This window comes from Eriocheir sinensis, chromosome 52 (genome assembly GCF_024679095.1).
Source record: "Eriocheir sinensis breed Jianghai 21 chromosome 52, ASM2467909v1, whole genome shotgun sequence".
NCBI classification, from domain to species: Eukaryota; Metazoa; Arthropoda; class Malacostraca; order Decapoda; family Varunidae; genus Eriocheir; species Eriocheir sinensis.
In genome coordinates, this window is record NC_066560.1 from 12,535,553 (window position 1) to 12,555,325 (window position 19,773).

At 43.7% G+C, this 19,773-nt stretch overlaps 1 protein-coding gene across 2 annotated transcripts; it reads left to right on the forward strand.

Moving 5' to 3' along the window:
- The first annotated feature begins 13,420 nt into the window (after positions 1-13,420).
- Positions 13,421-19,248, forward strand: LOC126983093 (ADP-ribosylation factor-like protein 6-interacting protein 4). Of its 2 annotated transcripts, none has more exons than XM_050835595.1 (3): positions 13,421-13,581; positions 15,053-15,835; positions 16,245-19,248. In XM_050835595.1, the coding sequence occupies exons 2-3, from the start codon at positions 15,057-15,059 to the stop codon at positions 16,378-16,380; spliced, it is 915 nt and encodes a 304-aa protein (XP_050691552.1). In that variant the 5' UTR covers positions 13,421-13,581; positions 15,053-15,056; the 3' UTR covers positions 16,381-19,248. The 2 variants fall into 2 exon arrangements, with proteins under 2 accessions (XP_050691552.1, XP_050691553.1); XM_050835596.1 differs by having other exon boundaries at positions 13,538-13,679.
- Positions 19,249-19,773: the final 525 nt, after the last annotated feature.

Here is a 19,773-nt window from a genome sequence, read left to right on the forward strand (position 1 = left end):
ACCACCACCTCCCCCTACCTCATCACCCCATTGGCAGGAGTTCTCTCAAATCGAGTCATCCGCCACTGGAACAACCGTCCTGCAGAAATAGTAAGTGCAGAAATCATCCACTCCTTCAAAAATCGTATCGACCGTTCCTTCGTTGCAAGTGAAGTACGCTAAACGTACGTACCGAAGTGCTCTAATCTGATCTCCAGGCACGAGGTGATTGTCGAGCCGATTAAAACACTAGAGCGGGCAACCTCGTAACGAGCCAATAAGCTTCCTGTGGCCTACCTTTCACTGTTTCCATGTTTCCGAGGTAAGTTCAGGTTTTCTAAGACACGGTTTTTAAGGCAAGGTCTCTAAGGTAAGGCTTTGAAGTTAAGTTTTCTAGGGGACAGGTTAAGTTTTCTTAGGCCAAGATTTCTAGAGGTAACGAAGGCGAAAGGAAGGTAAGGCAAGGTAAGGAGGACGAGGACGAGGACGAGGAAGAGGAGGAGGAGGAGGAGGAGAGGAAGGAAGGGCATTACATCACCAGGTAAACACCTTAATGACCCTCACCACAGACTGAACAGGTGTGTGTGTGTGTGTGTGTGTGTGTGTGTGTGTGTGTGTGTGTGTGTGTGTGTGTGTGTGTGTGTGTGTGTGTGTGTGTGTGTGTGTGTGTGTGTGTGTGTGTAGATGTAGAGGAGATATGAAGAGAAGGGGATGCAAAGTTGAGGAGGAGAGGGAAGAATAGGGATTAGAAGCGAAGAGGGGATAACATTTTAACATGAGAGGAACGAAAACGAGGAGATACACCACAGAGAAAAGGAAAAGGTGGAAGGGAATGAGGAAAAAGGAAGAGGAAAGGGAGAAAAGGGATAGGAAGGAAAGGGACGGGACGGGACGGGAAGGGAAGGGAAGGGAAGGGAAGGGAAGGGTAGGGAAGGGTAGGGAAGGGAAGGGAAGGGAAGGGACGGGAAGGGAAAGGACGGGACGGGACGGGACGGGAAGGGACGGGAAGGGACGGGAAGGGAAGGGAAGGGTAGGGAAGGAAAGGGAAGGGAAGGGAAGGGAAGGGAAGGGAAGGGACGGGACGGGAAGGGAAAGGAAAGGAAGGGAAGGGAAGGGAAGGAAAGGAAAGGAAAGGAAAGGGAAGGGAAGGGAAGGGAAGGGAAGGGAAGGGAAGGAAGGGAAAGGAAGGGAAGGGAAGGGAAGGGAAGGGAATGGAAGGGAAGGAAAGGGAAGGGACGGGAAGGGAAGGGAAGAGAATTAAAGGATAAGGTAAGGAAAGGAAAGGGAGAAAAAGAGAAGTGAAATGAAGGTAAAAAGGAAGGGAAGGTATGGAGAGGAGAAGGGGTAAGGTATGGGAAAGGAAAAGAAGGTAAGGAAAGGAAGAGGAGAGGAGGGAAAAGATGGAGAGATTGGAAGGGTAGTGAAAGAACAGGAAAGGAAAAGGTAAGAAAGGAGAGGGAAGCGAGGCGAAGATGGAGCGTAAAGGGAAGGGAAAAGAAAAAAAAAGGAGGAGGGGAAGGGAAGGAAAGAGAAAGAAAGGGAATGGAAGGGAAGGGAGCAGAAGGTGATAAAAGAAGAGGGAAGAGAAGCCAAGAGGAAAGAACGTGAAGAGAAGGGAAGAGAGAGAAGGAATGAAGGAACGGGATGTAAGTGAAAACGTATGGGAGAAACCCCTAGAATTTAACAGAAACGGCCTAAAGGAAATGAAATACAGGGGAACTTGGCTCGGTCATCTTAGACGCTACCGACTCTCACATCAATTATTTCTAAGGACCAAAAAAAGCGGTATATTGCGTTCTCATGAGTGTTTTTTAGAGTCCATGGTAAAGAAGGCTTGCCAAACTACCACAAGGGTCATAAAACTACCCTGAGAAAATCCACAACTACGAAAACCATGTCAAATATGTGAACTTGCCACTGCTTGGGCGACGGAATGTTTGATTATATGGTCAGGTAAGTGGAGAGAGGGGAGGATAGGGGAGGGGAGAGGAACACCTGCGCCGAACTACAGGTACACACAGGTAGCACAGGTAGGACACGCGCGGGCCGGCCTGGAGCACCTGTGTAGTGTTAACATAATGGCCATTGATTCGCGGCCGCTAAGAAACGAACTCTTTTGACGGGGCTGCTGAAGGAAATCTCTCGCCGACGTGATTACCACAAAGGCTTACAGGCGCAGGAGGAGGCGAAGCAATCCATAATGCGATGTAAAAATGATATTAAGAGTAACTTTAATGAAGAAAAATAGGATGAATTAATGGACTCTTAGTAAGCATGTTTGTATCTGTGGAGTATTTCATATCATTTTTATCTTGTGGTAAATGAGGCAACTCAGGGTTATGACAAAAAAAAAATACAAATGAAAAAAAAGCCTGCAGAAAACGGTTCACACAAAAGAACAGATCCAAAAAAACAAGGTGGTCAATTTAGATTGGATACGAGCGGATTTGGAATTTGATCGTATAGAAAGTGTTCAAGTCATATGCATGGGGAAATACGGACTAGGGAAGGCTGCTCCAGAATTTACTAGTGATAGAGTTGAAATAATGAAGATACTGGCTGACTCTTGCTTTAGAAAGTTGGACAGCATAGGGATGAAATGGAGTAGAAAGCCAAGAACAGCGAGGACGCGAGGGGAATGAAGGCATTGAGTTAGCAAGTTCAAAGGAGCAATTAGCATGAAAATACTGATACAAAATAGAAAGAAAGCAGCATTACAGTGGATCTTAAGAGGTAGAAAGCAGTCAATTAGAGGAGAGGAGCTAATGAGACGAAGCCTTTGACTCCGTTCAATAGAGCTGTGTGCGTGGAGCTGCCGCATCTACTCAACATGAATAGCTTAATGGCACAGACACAAAGCAAGATATTAACCTATATAATGATATTTCACATAATTAGCAAAACAAAACAAAAAACAGAAGGAAGTCAAGAAACGTGAAAACTTCCGTAATATAATCGTTAAAAACATATACTTGTCGTAGCTATGTGAACCGAGAAAAGCAATAATTAAAATGTAATAAAAATCGCGATATTAGTAAAGAAACTATAAATTACCCTCGAAACTTAGTAATAGAGGAAAACGTTACTGATATTTTTTTTTGCGTTATTTATTATATTCACAAAAAAAAACAGATAATGAGGTCATGAGATACTCGCAAACTTCCCCTCATTTTTTTTTTATATTAGAGAGAGAGAGAGAGATTGTGAGTGTGTTGGAGGAGAATATGGCGCCTCTATAGAGAGAATAAGAGGTAAATATTTAGAGTTGGGACCCTCTCTCTCTCTCTCTCTCTCTCTGCATTTAACACACACAGGTATCAGTGGACTCCTTATCCTTATTCTTCCTTCTCTTCTTCCTTCTCCTCCTCCTTCTTCTTCTTCTCCTCCTCCTCCTATTTTCTTTTATTTTTATTTTTATTTCCTTATCATTATTATCATTATTCTTATTCTTATTCATCATCATCATCATCATCATCATCCTATCATGTTGTAACTCCTATTCAACCTCTTCATCACCATCTTCATCACCATCTTCATCACCATCTTCATCACCATCTATATCAGTATCTCTGTATTCTCTTGCCTTGGTTATTCCCCTTCATCATCCTTTTCCTTCTTCTCTTTATCTGTCTCACTCTCTTCCTCTTACATTTACTCCTCTTGCCTCTTGCTCATCTTTCTCCTCCTCCTCCTCCTCCTGGTCGCCCTCCTCCTCCTCCTCCTCCTCCTCCCGGCCGCCCTCCACAGTAAATCCTCATTAATGCAGGATATCATAACAGAGGCAAATATTATTACACTGAGGCAAAGGAATTGGGCTTTACAGAGACCAGGATGAGTGTGTGTGAATCTCTCTCTCTCTCTCTTGTGTGTGTGTGTGTGTCCCATTAGTTTGAATTCCTCACACACACACACACACTCACACACACACACACACACACACACACACACACACACACACACGCACACACGCACACACACACACACGGACCAATGATGTGCATATAACTGACTTACTAAAAAGATACAAAAGAAAAAGATGGAATGAAAAGGGAAAAATTGCCTTTCTTTCGGAGGAGGAAAAGAAAAAATACATTCGTGTAATTGGAGCTGCCCAGTCTCTCTCTCTCTCTCTCTCTCTCTCTCTCTCTCTCTCTCCCCCCCCTTTCCCCCCACACCTCACTATCCATCTTCCCTCCTATTTCTACCGCCCCCCTCCGCCCCCTCCCACCCCACCCCCCACACACCAATGTTTGCCCCCCATCTTGAGCAGGGCTATCCAGCAGCGCCACCCTCAGAGCGGCGGTGGGACTGATCACTAAATGTTGCAGATACTGTGGCTGCCTTCCATGATTGCCTATCAAATATGTACAGGTAGGCAGCCAGGCAGGTAGGCAGGCTGGGAGGGAGGGAAAGAGGGGAGGGGAGGGAGGGGAGGGAAGGGGAGGGAAGGGAAGAGAAGGGAAGGGTGGGGAGGGGTGAGATGGTTCCCTCCTCCTCCAGCAGAATCACCAGCAGAATACGGTTGGTCAAGACTGGGGTGCGGGTTGCAATATTTGGCGTCTTGAATCTCAGTTGCTTGGGCGAAATGGATGAGTGGATAAATGGGAGGATGAATACGGGGTGGATGGAGGAAATGGATGAAAATGGATGAATAAAGTATAGTAAATGGAAGGATAATTGGGTGGATAGGATACAATAGAAGACTGAATGGATAGAGGATAAGAAAAATGAAAAAATTAATAGATGGAAAAGATTATAAATGAAAGGATAATGGATACCTAAGGGATGGATAATGGAAGGATAAGGGATGATACCAGGGATATATAATGGATGTGTGTTGAATGAGGGATGAGTTAACGCTCCGTCGGCAAGGTTTGTACTCGTAATAATTCATATCTCACTGAATGCCTGATAATTTTGTTGACTGATCTTTTCATTTGTTTTCAGACCATTTCAATTATCTATGAAATCACACTATTTTCTAGAACTAAGTTTATGAGAGCAATATACAAACATTTATACTACTACTACTACTACTACTACTACTACTACTACTACTACTACTACTACTACTACTACTACAGCTATTCCATCGTTAAAAAAGTAGTAGTATCAATCTTAGTAGTAGTAGTAGTAGTAGAAATAAGTAGCCAAATTCTTATACAACACACACACACACACACACACACACACACACACACATACACACAGTTTCCTCATTAATACCATCAACACCACTATGATAGATCTCTCTCTCTCTCTCTCTCTCTCTCTCTCTCTCTCTCATAGTATTTGAGTTGCAGGTTCTGTCCTGTGTTGACATACGATCCTCCTACGCCCATTGCCTTGGGGGAGACGGGGGGAGAAGGGAGAGGAATGGGGGAGAAGGAGGGGGAGGGAGAAAGGGAGGGGAGAGAAAAAGGGGGAGGAGGGGGAGAGGGGAGAGGAAGGGGAGGGAGAAAGAAAAGGGGAGAGAGGAAAGGAAGAGGGGAGAAGGGAGGAAAAGGGAGAGGATTGGAGAGAAGAGAAGGGAGGGAGAGAGGGGAGAAGAGGAGAATCAGCTGACGGACAGAAAGGGAATAGAAATTGAGAAGAGTGAAAGGATTGGAGAAGGGAAAGGAGGAAAGAGGATGAGGGGAGAAGAGAAAAGATCCGAAGAGAGGAGGGGAAAAGAAAGTAGGGGAAAGGAAAAAAATTGAATAAGGGGAAGAAATTGAATAAGGGGAAGAAATTGAACAAGGGGAAGAAATTGAACAAGGGGAAGAAATTTAATAAGGGGAAGAAATTGAACAAGGGGATATCTACCTATCTATCTATCTATCTATCTATCTATCTATCTATCTATCTTCATATCAATTTATCTACGTCTCAACATTTAACCATATAGTGTGTGTGTGTGTGTGTGTGTGTGTGTGTGTGTGTGTGTGTGTGTGTGTGTGTGTGTGTGTGTGTGTGTGTGTGTGTGTGTGTGTGTGTGTGTGTGTGTGTGTGTGTGTGTGTGTGTGTGTGTGTGTGTGTTATGACCTCCCCTTCATCATTACCATCATCACCAGTGTCCTCAGAAACAGTGACCATCAACACCATTCTCATAAATCACCACCATCACCACCACCACCACCATCACTACCACTATTCCTGTTACTACTATATAAACATTACTACATACACTTACTACCATTACTTTTTGCTATCATCTTACTACTACTACTACTACTACTATTACTACTACTACTTATACTCCACTATCAGAATTACAGCAAAAAAAGGAAGAAAATAAAGAAAAACAAACACACACACACACACACACACACACACACACACATGGTGGATTTCTCGCAAGGTTTCGTAATCAATTAACGACTGTCAGGAAAATACGGCAAATAAAAGACAAACTGACCTCCGCCCCGCCCTTAGTGGCCACTGGTCAATAGGACGCAGACCCACGCACCCTCCACCCCCCATCACCCCCAACCTCACCCCCCCTACCGCGATCTCTCCCCATACTCTCTACAGACGCACCCCGACCACCATCTCCCCAAAATCTTATGCACCCCCTCACATACCCCCCCCATTCCCTTTCACCCCACACACGCACCCTTGACCCACCCTCTCATTACCCTCCACACTCCCTTCCCCTCTCACCCCATTCTCAGCTCTCACGTACCCCTCCCAATATCAAAATCTCCCCCATCCTATAATCCCCATGACTTATACCTCCTCTCCCCCCAATCTCCCATGCTCGTGCACCCCTACATCTCATAACCTCCCCACCCCATACTCACCCCACTGCTTATTCTCTACCCCGTCTCCCCCACGTACCACCTAAGCGCCCCTTCTTGCCCCCCTCACCTCTATACACCCCTTTTTCGAACCCTACACTATGCTCCCCACAGCATCCCTTTCCACCCCATTCTCACCCCTTCGGCTATCTTTCACCCCTCCCAGACTTATACCTCCCCAAGCCCCTCCCCTTAAAGTGACAATGCATTCCCTTACACCCCATGCCTCCCCACGCTCTCTCCCTCCCTTATTCCCTCCCCTTCCTCTTCCTCCCTCTTTTCCTTTTTCTTCCCTACCTCCTCCTTCTCCTCCCTAACTTCCTCCTATTCCCAACTCCCCACTCTCTCCTCCTCCCCTCCCCACCACACTCCCTCACCCCCAAGGCTCCTTTATGACCACCCTCCCCAAATCATAACACCCCCCTTTCCTCCCCTCTCCCCCCACCGGATAAACGACCTCCCCCCCCCCCCCCTCTCACATTATACGACCAATTAAAGATGTGCACTGACCACGCCGCCCCCCGGGAGTGACCTCTGCCCCGGGGGTCATGGGGGAAGGGGGGAAGGGGAGGGGAGAAAAAGAGGGGAAAAAGGCAGAGAAGAGAGAATTAGGTATATTAAAGGAGGAGGAGGAGGAGGAAGAGGAAGAAGAGAAGAAGAAGAAGAAGAAGAAGAAGAAGAAGAAGGAGGAGAAGAAGAAGAAGAAGAAGAAGAAAAGAAAAAGAAAAAAAATATGTGGATTCCTTTACTTCCTCAAATGAGAGAGAGAGAGAGAGAGAGAGAGAGAGAGAGAGAGAGAGAGAGACGCCCATTGATCATCACTCTCTGCACAGGGTCTCGGCGCCTCAAGTAATGGGATTTCCCCCTCTCCCTCTCCCCTCTCTCTCCCTCTCCCCTCTCTCTCCCTCTCCCCTTTATACCCTCTCCCTTTCACCTATTCCCCCCACATGCAGTCTCCCTCACCCTCTCCCTCTCCCTTCCCTCTTCAGTGGCACCCTCTTAACTTTCTCCCTCTCCCTTATCTCCCCTCTCTTTCCTCTCCCCTCTCGAGAGGTCCCCTCTCACTTTCACCTGTTTCCCCCACCTGCAACGACCCTCACCCTCTCCCTCTCCCTTCCCTCTTCAATGGCACCCTGTTCACTTTCTCCCTATCCCTCTCCCTCATCTCCCCTCCCCTCTCTCCTCTACCTTCTCCCTTTCATCTATTCCTCCACCTGCAACCACCCTCACCCCAATCTTCCTTCTCCCCCTGCCCTGGAAATCTCTTGGTTCTCTCCCTTTCCCAGACACTCATCCCCCCTCTCTCCCCTCTCCCCCCTCCCCTCGCCGAAAGTAATCTCGGGGCAACAATTGGTTCTGAACAGCTTGACAGATTCCCCTCAACCTGTACCTGGCTGGATAGGGGAGGGGACGGGAGGGGAGGGGAGGGGAGGGCGTTCCGAGGAAAATTGATCGAATGTTTCAAAATACTCAATGGTTTTACGAATGTGGACAAATCAAAATTGTTTATGATCGATGACACTTTGCGAACAAGAAAGAATGGCACGAATCTTAAGTCTGAACAAGTAAATTCAGACTGCACCAATTTTTTCTTCACCAACGTCGTAGTGCGAGAATGGAATAAACTCCCGCCTTCAGTGATCCAGTGCAACACGACTGAATCCTTTAAAAACAAGCTCGACCGACACTTCTTTCAACTTAACATTTACTAAAGTAGAAATGCAGTTTTGGTGACACATGATTTATATAATTTCACTTAGGTTCAAGGACAAATCACCTAGTCTGAACCATTGGGTCTGTGTGGTCTGAATTTATATGTAAATCTGTGTAAATCCCTCACAATCTTCCCCTCATCCTCTTCTTCCCCTCTCTCCCTCTATAACTCTCCTCCTTTTCCTCCCTCTCCTCCCTAACTCCCCCACCTTCCTCTTCTTCCAAATTCCTTCCTCTGTCTCCCTCTTTCCTCCTTCCACCTTCCCCTTTCTCCCTCTTCCTCCTCCTCTTCCTCCCTAACTCCCTTGTTCCTTCCTTCTTCCCATCTCGCCCTTTCTCCTCCTCCTCCTCTTCCCCACTTCTCTTCCCCCTTCAGCCTCCTCCTCCTCCTCCTCCATCTTCCTCCCTCTCTTCCCAACCGCTCTCCTCTACCTCCCTGCTTCCCTCCTCCTCCCCTCTCCCACCCATGCTGGCCACCATTGATTGACCGCCGTCCGGCCATCAACATTTGCATGCCTCGCCCTTAGTGTGAGTCTTGTCGCCGCCAGGACACACGGCGGGGGGGCGGGGGGGGTGGGGGGCAGCGGGAGGAAGAGAGGAGGGAGGATAGGAGGGGACAGGGAAGTAGAGAGGAAGGAAGGCGAGAACGGAGGCTAGGGCGCATAGAGGAAGAGAGGAAGACATAGAGGGAGAGTGGCAGGAAGAGAGGGTTGGAGAGATGGAGGGAGGTAGACAGGGAGGTAAGAAGGCAAGGAAGAAGACTGGGAGATGTACAGAAAGGGAGAAGTAGAAGGAGGGAGACAGACGATGGGAAGCAAAACAGGAAGAGAAGGGAGATGAACGGAGAGAAGGAAGGAAAGATGAAGGGAGAAAAAGACAGGGAGAGGAAGGTAGAGAGGATGAGGAGCAAGGAAGGAAAAGAAACGAACATAGAAAAGGAAGAAAAGAAGGGAGAGAAAAAAGAAACAGGGTCACAGAGGAAGAAAAACGAAGACAGGGAGAAAAGTACGGAAAGAGGAGACAAAGGAAGGGAGAAAGGGAGGAAGGGAGGCTGAGAAGAAGAGAGCGGTAAGAAGGAGCAAAGTTGTGGAGGAGAATATTGTGAAGGAGGATGGGAAGGAAGGAAGGATGGAAGGAAGGAAGGAAGGTAGAAAGGACGGACGGAAGGAAGGAAGGAGAGGAAGAAAAAAGCAAAAAAAAGGGAGGTAAAATAATAAAAGGGAGAAGAAAAGGAGTGAATAAAGATGAGGGTAGAAAGGAAGAAATTAAAGATGCGAGGGAATAAAAAAGAAAGAACGAAAAAGAAAGAAAAAAGATAAAGAATACAAGAAAGAGAAAGCTGATCAGAACTAAAGAAAAAGAGGAAACAGATGGAATATAAAAAGAAAAATAGGCAACAAGAGAGAATAGTAGGAAAGCGAAGAGGAAGGAACGGAGAGAGGAGGAAAGAAGAGGAGGAAGGAAAGGGAGGGAGGGAGGGAGGAAGGGAGGGAGGGATCGACCGGTCACTCATTCCATCGACTTGTTATGGTAATTGACCACTATAGGAAACACTAGACAGAGAGAGAGAGAGAGAGAGAGAGAGAGAGAGAGAGAGAGAGAGAGAGAGAGAGAGAGAGAGAGAGAGAGAGAGAGAGAGAGACGCCGCTCGAGGCTCACCTCGCCTCATCCTTCACCGTAATTAAGTGAGAGAGACAAGAATAACGTTAATGAGGCTGTCGAGTTCAAAGGTGAAGGAGAGGAGGAAGAGGAGGAGGAGGAGAGAGAGAGGGAGGGGGCAGTGGTAGCGGTGAGAGGACAAGGAAAACGAGTACGAGGACGAAGAGTAGTGGGAGGTACTGGAGGAGGAGGAGGAGGAGGATTTCAGGGTACAGGTGGAGGAGGATAGGAAATGGAGGAACGAGACGGGACGGTGAATGTGGATTCCCTGGGTGGAGGAAACAAAGGAGGAGGAGAAACAGAAACTGCCTGCTTTAGTAATATAAGCCGTTCGACAAACACTGCAGCAAAATGCAGAACAAATCAAAGCACTCACTGCACGTTTGAAGCGGAGCGTTCAATCAAATCATGCCGCGCTGGAGTGGCGGTCAGTGCGATTCTTAATATGTTTTCACACGATCAAGTGCAGGAAACTTGTCCCAAAGGCGGCTGACTCGATTCGAAAAAACTCTGCCACTGCCAGTGTTGAATCATCTCGCTTGGATCGGTAAACTGGTATTTCTACTAACCGGGTTAATTTGGAGCTGACTTGTTCTGGTACTTGAAGACCTGTATCCAGATTAAAGAAGTCGAGTCGCTGGAGTCTTTCTTCATACGATCAACGATCTGATCTTAACAGTCTACTTTTCGTTGCGCGTCGAGTTTCTCTCTAGAGTAATTCGATGTCCTTCATGTAAATGGAGAACTAGAGTCGCGCTACATATTCCAGGAAAAGTCGCCAACGAGCTGTACGAAGATGGAGTTACCGGGGTCTTACATATAAAGTTCCACGCGAGCGATGAACCTGTGCAAGGTATTCGCTTTTCTACAGGCAGGCTTACAGTGTTTTGTGCTTGAAGAGGAGGAGAAGAGGAATAAGAAAAAGGAGGAGGAGAAGAAGGAGGAGGCGGAGGAGGAGTAGCATTATTTTATAAACATGATTAAGTAAGTGAATTTACTCTATTTTTTTTTCTTTATTTCTATATTTTCTCTTCGTTTTTTCGTTTTTTTAATTCTTACACCCAAACGGCCTTTTTAAAATACAAAAAATTGAGCACATTTCTTTAACGAATTCTTAATAAGTAGCAATTTCGATGCTATTCAATTATACTTTTGAACTCCGATAACAATAATATATGGATATATAAAACACATAAGGGGTGGAGGGGGGGGGGGTTCTATTCGTTCCAGTCTCCCACTCAATACTTCGTTTTCTCTACACCCTTCAGGAGTAACACGAGTATTTGTACAGCGGCTCATGCATGTCTGCTTGTTACATCTATATAAATATTTTGGTCATCACTAATCATCAAGGCAATAGCTCAGAGCCCCTAACATGGTCAAGGCTACCTAAGAACTCATCGCAGCGGAGAAAGAAGGAAACGAGAAAACTGCAGTATATATAATAAGAATCAGATAATCTCCACTTAACAATCACATATACATTACCTAAGCAATAACTTTGACAAGACAAAATTAAAACTACAGGTAGAATCAACTGCTTATATATCATCTCAGATTCCACCCCCTACAACACTCCCTCACCACAACACAGTACAGACAAACTATTAAAAGCATATCCACCAATCACCATGCAATTAACATTCTTACGCGTAATACAATCCATCAAAAAGGGAATACATTTAAGGGAATGACCGGAAGAGTTACCTTTACCTACAAATTAACTATCAACGAATAAAAATAAAAGGGAATAGAATAAATAAAAGGGTAGACATGTATATATGAAGAGGGAATGAAATAAATAAAATGACATGAACTAAGGGAATGACATGAAGAGGGAACAAAACAAATAAAATGACAAAATAAACAAAATGACATGAAGGGAATGACATGAAAAGGGAATGAAGGGAATGATCGACATGTATAAAGGAAATTAAATAAATGAAATGACATGTTAAGGGAATGACATGTGGAGGGAATAAAATAAATAAAGGGGAATGACATTAAGTTACCTAAACAAAGTATCAACAAACACGTAACAACTCACATTTATCTGCCTATCTTCCTTCCTGCGGCTCTTATATTATGGGTGTAGGGAGGAGCAGGAGTGAGGGAGTGCGAGCCGGTGTGATGCGGTTCAGTATATATCTCTCCCTCCTGTACTTAACCTCTACCGCTAGTCTTCTTCTTACACCTTCGTCTAAGGCCTGAAGTGTAATTTGAGGACATATTTTCAAGTTTTCGATAAATTTTAGCACACCACCAACCACTAGCATTATGTAAACAATGGGTTGCGGACTCCCTCCCTCACTGTTTTTTGCTGCGTCTAGGAACAAGGAAGTCTTTAGAAAATTGACTGATTAGCTTAGTTGATTGACTGATTGATTAGCTGATTGATTGATGGATGGATATGGACTAACTGACTGATTGATTGACCGATTAACTGACTGATTGATGAACTGAGTGATTATTTTTCCTTTGGTAAAGTGTAAACATATGCAATTTATCGAAGATAGTATCCTATATATCAAAGTAGTTTTCTTTTTTTATTAACAAGTCGATGAAATTTTGTAATGTTTCCTCATTTTTTTCTCAATCTTTCAGTGTCTTTATTTATATCATTTTGTTGTTGTTGTTTGTTTTTAAGGCATTCTATCCTGTTTTATTTATTTATTTTGGCTGGTGAGATGTCTTACAGGGGGGATACATAGAAGATAGATAGAGGATAGAATGCATTACCTATGAAGGAGAGTATAAACAGACGATCGGGCTCTTCAGTAAAGTTGCAAGTGGCGCCTCATCGCCCCAGATTGACAGAAAACGACACCTTGTAGGGGTGGCTTGATTATTTCATGGTGTCTCCCCACCCCTAGCCTGCCATTTTAAATTTATCAATGAATAACGGCAATTAATGTTATTGGTTTATTCAGTTCACGTACCTCCTCCCTTTCTGGTGTCGCAGTACATCATTATCTATCAGACACTTCACCAGGGAGACTATACAGTATTCTAATTAGTAATTAGTATTCACCTTACGTATTGTCCTCCAGTCAAATTTCGCTCGTTTGCCTGGAGGGTTTCGGGTGCCCAACAAGTACAGGGAAGGTGAGCCTTCGTAGACGGTGTAATTAGAACACAAAGGTTGCCCTGCAGCTGCCTCCTCCCTTGCTGTGAATAAAAAGAAAAATTGCGATATTTTTGTCAGTTTTTCCTAAACTCAATATTTGCCCACACTCTTAATTGTTAGAGAAAAACAAACATAGAGAAATCCGTGCTTATTACCCATGGCTCAGCCTCCCCTGGAAGTTCCTAACACCCCCTCGGGGGGCGCACTCCCCCGTATTCAGTGATATAAAGGGCCGCCCGCGGGCCGTGCAGGCCGCCGCGTGCTGACGTCACAGTAAACAAACGGGCCGCTCGACCTCCCCGAGTTTCTCTTCTTTTACTCAGAGTAAGTTCGTGTTCCCGAGATTATCTTGGTGCAGAGGTCGTGTGTGTGCTGTGTGGCGGCCCGCCGCGCCCAGAGGAGGCCCCCGCCACCCTATACATGTGTGTGGACGCGACCAGCTGTTGTATTAACACACACGTCTTTTAACCTGCTCCCCGTGCCTGCACAAATACCGGCTGACAGGTCTCCTCACACACACACTGACATGTAGCCACAGCCGCGTGCTTGAGGCATCCTGGCACGGGTCATGACGCTGGCCACTGTGCCGGGCCACCACTCACCTGCTGCCTTGTGGTGCTAGCAATAAGGAACACTCCTAGGAAATTATGGCAGACAGATAAAGTAAAATTTCCCAGTAAAACCAACAGTCAACAGTACATGTAAGACAACACTGAAAAGTAACATAAGCTAAAGTGAATTAAAAGAACCAAATAAAATCAGGTACAAAATTATCAGACAACTTGGATCCAGCTTAAGTATGGGCCAATAAGTGTGCAAGCTGGAGTGATACACAAGCTAATCGTTTAATCTGTAATGAAATGGACTGGGTTCTACTTTTTCTTCCTCTGTAGACCTCTGATGCTTTGTATCGCTTCTTACGTTGTTACACCTTAATCTTCTTTCCTTTGTCTCCTTCAGTTACTTATCTTTTTGTTTCCAGCATTCAACCAATAATGTTTTCAAGTGTCTCACTATTGTATTGTGTGTGTCTTTCTCTCCCATCGATCCCAGAACAGTTTTTAGTTCCCTGCCTTCCCCTCCTTTGCTTCTTCCCACACCTTCCTTCCAATGATTTGTTTTACACAAATATGCGTGTTATGCACCTATGCAGGTGCCCTGCGCATCATTAATCCAGATCCTGATCCAGACTTGTCTGTCAAGTTCATGGCAGGGTCAACCCCACCTGTTAATGCTGGGCAGGTCAAGGGGGAAACAGGTGGCCCAGTGCAATGTAGGATGAAGTATGTCATTGAGTGCAAGCTACTGTTCAGTAACAAAGAAGTGTTCCTGAAGCCCTCCCTTTAGTTGTGCCAAATTATCTTCCACAAACATGGCCTCTTAATATCAAGCTTCAAAGCAAACATGCCACTTTAGCGCCCTCAAACACCTTGCTGCATTCTCTTACAAGTATTTTGGTATGTTCACACATAATCTTGGTGCTGAGTAGGTGCTGTTCATCCAAATAAGGGTAGTGCTGCAAGCCTGCCATGGGGATATATATTTCCAGCTGTACTATTGAAAGAAGTCAAATATTATGTGTACTTTGATGTGGCATTATATGTAAGTTGTTTCCAGGTATACATTACTAAATATTAATAAATTAAAAGTTTGGAGTGAGAAAGTATAAATAAGAAATACACATATGGAAACTCTCTCTTAGAGTTGTTGGGTTTTTTTGCCAAAGTGAATTATAATCAAAGGAAATCATATCCTTCATTAATGTATGACCTTTATCTTTATTTTTTCCTTCCAGAACCATGGAGAAAGACCCAGTTACCGCCTCAGAAGATCTCAATAACCAAGTTCGCTCACGCTCCAAGACTAAAAAGAAGAGGGCTTCATCTTCCTCTTCTTCTTCCTCCTCATCTCCCTCACCAGAGCAGAAGGAAGTCAAGAAGAAAAGAAAAAGACAGAGACCACCTTCCTCCGACTCATCTTCCTCCTCGTCAGACTCCTCCTCCTCCTCCGACTCATCTTCTTCCTCTTCCTCCTCCTCATCTTCCTCTTCATCACCTTCCTCTTCTTCATCTTCAGATTCCTCTGGGTCAGACAGTGGAGTGTACAAGAAAAAGCTAAAAGGCAAAGCTTTGAAAAAGGCTTTGAAGAAGCGGAAAAAACGTGAAAAGCTCTTGAAGAAGAAATTAAAGAAGTACAAGAAGCAGGCCAAGGAAGAGGAGAAGAAGTCAATCAAGAAGAAAGTGAAGCGCCTGAAGAAGAAACTCAAGAAAATCAAAAAGGAGCAAAAGAAGGATGCCAAAAGAATAAAGAAGACACAGCAAACACGTGCGGTCAAAAAGAACACGGAAAAGAACCACATCAAGACTGACAGCACCCATGGCCCCGACAGCAAGACAGCAGCCAACAGGTCGTCCAGAAGACGCTCGGATGTGGTCGAGAACGGGTCAGCCTCCATGATAGGACCGAGCGTTGACCTGATGACTAGCCAGGCGACAATGACCCCGATGACCCGAGAGGAGTGGGAGAAGCAGGAGGGAGTGGTGCGTCGAGTGTATGACCCAGAGACGGGGAGGAGCAGGTAGGGAGGATAATCATTATTATTTTGTTTTCTACCAATTCAATATTAAACATTACCTTCATTTTCATCATATTTATCTCTACGTCTACTTTTAGACTATATTTCCTCAGTCATTATTTGTAATTTTTCTTTAGAATCACTTAATAAGTTATGTTATCTGAAAATATAAGGTTGTTAGGGTGTTCACACACTATCCTGGTGTTTTCCTTATTTTTTGGCTGCAGCCCAGAATACATTTGGGGGCTGGCAACCCTCAGGGGAAACCTAATTTCAGTACAGCATGTGATCAGACCATGGGGTGAATGACACACACACACACACCACTTAGTTTGCAAATCATCATATGTAAAGTGACTCAATGTGCTGATATTCTTGTTCTTTGTCATGAGATTATCCTTTCTTGGCACAGGCTGATCAAGGGCTCCGGGGAGGTGCTGGAGGAGTGTGTCAGTCGGGATCGCCATCGCGCCATCAACAAGTCCGCCACACAGAGCGATGGGGAGTTCTTCCAGGCCAATGCCAAATCCCGAGCCTCCAAGCCTTGACTCTCAATGCCTCAGCAGTTAGGTCTCTTTCCTGTATGATATGATCGTAATTTGTTGTCCTCAATGGGGGCATATTAGCATGTGCGTGTGTGTGTGTGTGTGTGTGGTGTGTGTGTGTCAGCTAATAATGATGCTTTAGGATGAAGCCTAGAATTAAGTGATGACAAGTTTGTTTTTTTAATGATATAAGTTGTTTTCTGTGCAAGACTTGGCGTGAATGGAGTGTGTTACGTATGATGCAAAAGCAATGCTACAAGGTATAGTCTGCATTCAAGTATGGATATGTTTTTTCTTCTGTGGTGTAACATTTACCTAGATGAAGTATATGGTGTTGATGGAAAGTATTATGTGCAGAAAGGAAACAGGAGAGGTGGTGTATGACACAAAACAAAGCTGCATAAATGAGTTATCAAGTTAATTATGAATTTAAAAAGATGCTGGTGCTTATGGATGGACATAGATATGTATGAGTTGTGTAATTATGTGAACTTAGCTGTCATAACTTAAGACATCAACATTAAATGCTAAATTGTATTTTATTTAGGGATTTCATCCATAATGTTGACCTGTGTATAAGTAAGGAAGCCCTCCTTTGTGTTTAATGTGGGTTTTATAATATTGCTGGGTCTTGGATCAGTAAAGTTCACAGAAAAGGTCAGCAGAAAAAATGTGTGTGTGTATGTGTGTGTTACTGCAATGCATGCATGTGCTTGTCATTTATAATAATGAGAACCCCTCATCCAAAGGGACACAAAGAGGGAGAGAGGAATCACTACTTTGTTGGCTTGAGTGATGGGATCAGAAGTAAGGCAAGGTAACTTTAATCCAGATTTTTTAGTTAATTATTTATTTATTCAGTATGTTTTCTTCTGCTTTTTCTTCTTTTCAATGACAAAAAGAACATTAAACATATGTGTAGTTCAGATATTTGTCTTTCAATTGTTTTTGTTTTGTTTTCTACACGACATGTGTTTCTGTTGTTCCTTCTTGGTAATGTATGATTATATTCTTTTTCTCTTGACACAGTTGTATTCACTAATTCCTTGCACCCCAGAACTACTATCAGGAGGATATCCAAAACATACTGTGCACTACATCCTGACTTCCCTGGAAAATATTCCAGTGTAATAGAATTGATTTTTTATTAAGAAAGATCCCATAGCAACAGCTTGAATTAGGCTTGTTCAGGAGTCTGGGATGGAGCTGGTGTGCCCTGATGATGATGTGGGGTGAAAAGGGTTAATGTGGTTTTGTGTAATACAAGAAACCGTATTGATTTTTTATTTTATTTTTTATTTTTTTATTTATTTTATTTTTTCAGCAAAAGTTCAAGAGCTAAGTTTGTGTAATAACCCATTATTTTCACTGATCTGTGTATGATGCAAGGCTGTCCACGAGGTGTAACGTGTATACTGTGTGATCCATTGGTGTGTGCTGAGATTAGGATCACTGTGCTCATAGAAATTAGCCTTCCCATAAGACACTGTTCGTCACACAAATGAAATGTTGCAACAGAAGTTGTATGTACAATTTTATGAGGAGTCTCTAGGTGTTACCTGCTCTTGCAGAATCAAAGTCTTGATAAAAAATTATGTTTCATGAATGTTTTAGTTTTGACACCTGCTTAGTCAGTGAAGCAGTGTCAAGAGATGACCTTCCTTCCTTTGGCAACACTAAGCCCAGTCCCTGTTGTGTTGTGGCCACTGTTGCTTTGTTGTATGAATACTGCAGCCAACATAATAATTCAGTCAATACCCAGATTGTTTTTCATCCATGTTTGTAGGATAATTGACACTGATGATAATAATGCAGACCAGCACTTACGTCATTTACTTAAGAGGTTCTGACATAAATAGCATAGATAAACAGTTATATGAAGAGTCCTTTGTACACATTTTATAAAGCTCAAAATAGCATGTGGAGAAAGTTGTTGTAAGGTGTGTGCATGAGTAATTATCATTAAATTAAGGTGTGTTACTGCTGCTGCCCCATAATGGATTGATGAGAAGTGATGTGAGTGAGGTGTTTGTAGCAATCTGGTACCCTTGAGGATGTGTGTGTGTGTGACCACCTAAACCATAGAATTTCCCTGTTAGTCTTAGTGCATAATTATAGTGTAGCAGTGTGGAGGCCAGGTGTTGGCTGCAGTGGGTGGGTACTGGTGACACAGGCAACAGATGTGTTCTGGTTAATTAATTGCCTGTGTGCACCTTTTATGTTGCATCACTTCTGTTCCATTTGTTGTGCATGTCTTGTGTTCTCTCCCATGTGGCCAAATGAGAGGTTATCATGGTTATCAGCTGCAGCATATGTGTTCTCTGTATTCATCTGTCTTATACTGATTTAAACACTCGCACATTTATTTTTTTATTTATACTTTAAACAGGGCTGTCTATGCACTGAGGTGGAGTGATTTCAAACTTGACTCAAGGGTAAAAAGACATGAGAAGGCAGTGTGTTGATTACCTTGTTGCGTATGACAGCCATTAATGTTACTAATGTGCCGTTGATTAGCCTGTACCAGGTGTATGAGGGAAGGGAGGATTCATAGCTTGGTATCTGAGTTATGGAAGAGGCAAATAATAATCACTTAAGTCTCTCTGTTTGTGTATTGATGGTCTTCACTTTGTATATGGAGTCTGACAGGAGCATTTGCCATTTGCTTTCCATACTTCAAGTTACCCAATTCTCCATTCATGAATTTACACTAGCTATTGGTTGTAAGAAACAGACTTGTATGTATATTAAGTTTTTCACATTTTACAGAACCCTTTTTTTTCATATCACAAATTAATGTTACTGAAAACTTAATGCCTTTGTAAGATTGAGGCGGCACTTGGCCTTGGAAATAAAACATCATCACTCTTGTTCATAGACTTTCACTCCAACATAATCTTCATATAGTTGACAACCTATTAAAAAGTAGTTCATTCTTGAAGGGATCCATTCCATCACTTTTATTAGGAATGGAATGGATAGTGAGTTGAGGTAGAATAAGGAAACTATTGAAGGAATACTGTTTTTACTCATTTTATATTATACACTTATTTATTTGCCTTTTCTGGTGTACATGGACTGGATGGTGACCTGAGGCATAACAAGGAAACTGGGATTAACATTATTTTTACTCATTTTATTTCATACATTTATTTATTTGCCTTTTCTGGTGTACATGGAATGGATGGTGACGAGGTATAACAAGGAAACTGGGATTAACATTATTTTTACTCATTTTATTTCATACATTTATTTATTTCCCTCTCCCAGTGAACATGGGATGGATGGTGTACATTTATTTATTTCCCTCTCCCAGTGAACATGGGATGGATGGTGAAGAGTTAGAATATGGATACTTTTGGGGTTAACAATTTTTACTCACTTTATTTCATTCAT

Bases quoted from the DNA above. Each gene is read 5' to 3' on its own strand.
- LOC126983093 (XM_050835595.1), top strand. From the start codon at position 15,057: ATGGAGAAAGACCCAGTTACCGCCTCAGAAGATCTCAATAACCAAGTT. The intron at 15,836-16,244 runs GTAGGGAGGATA...TTCTTGGCACAG, and splicing joins CCAGAGACGGGGAGGAGCAG to GCTGATCAAGGGCTCCGGGG.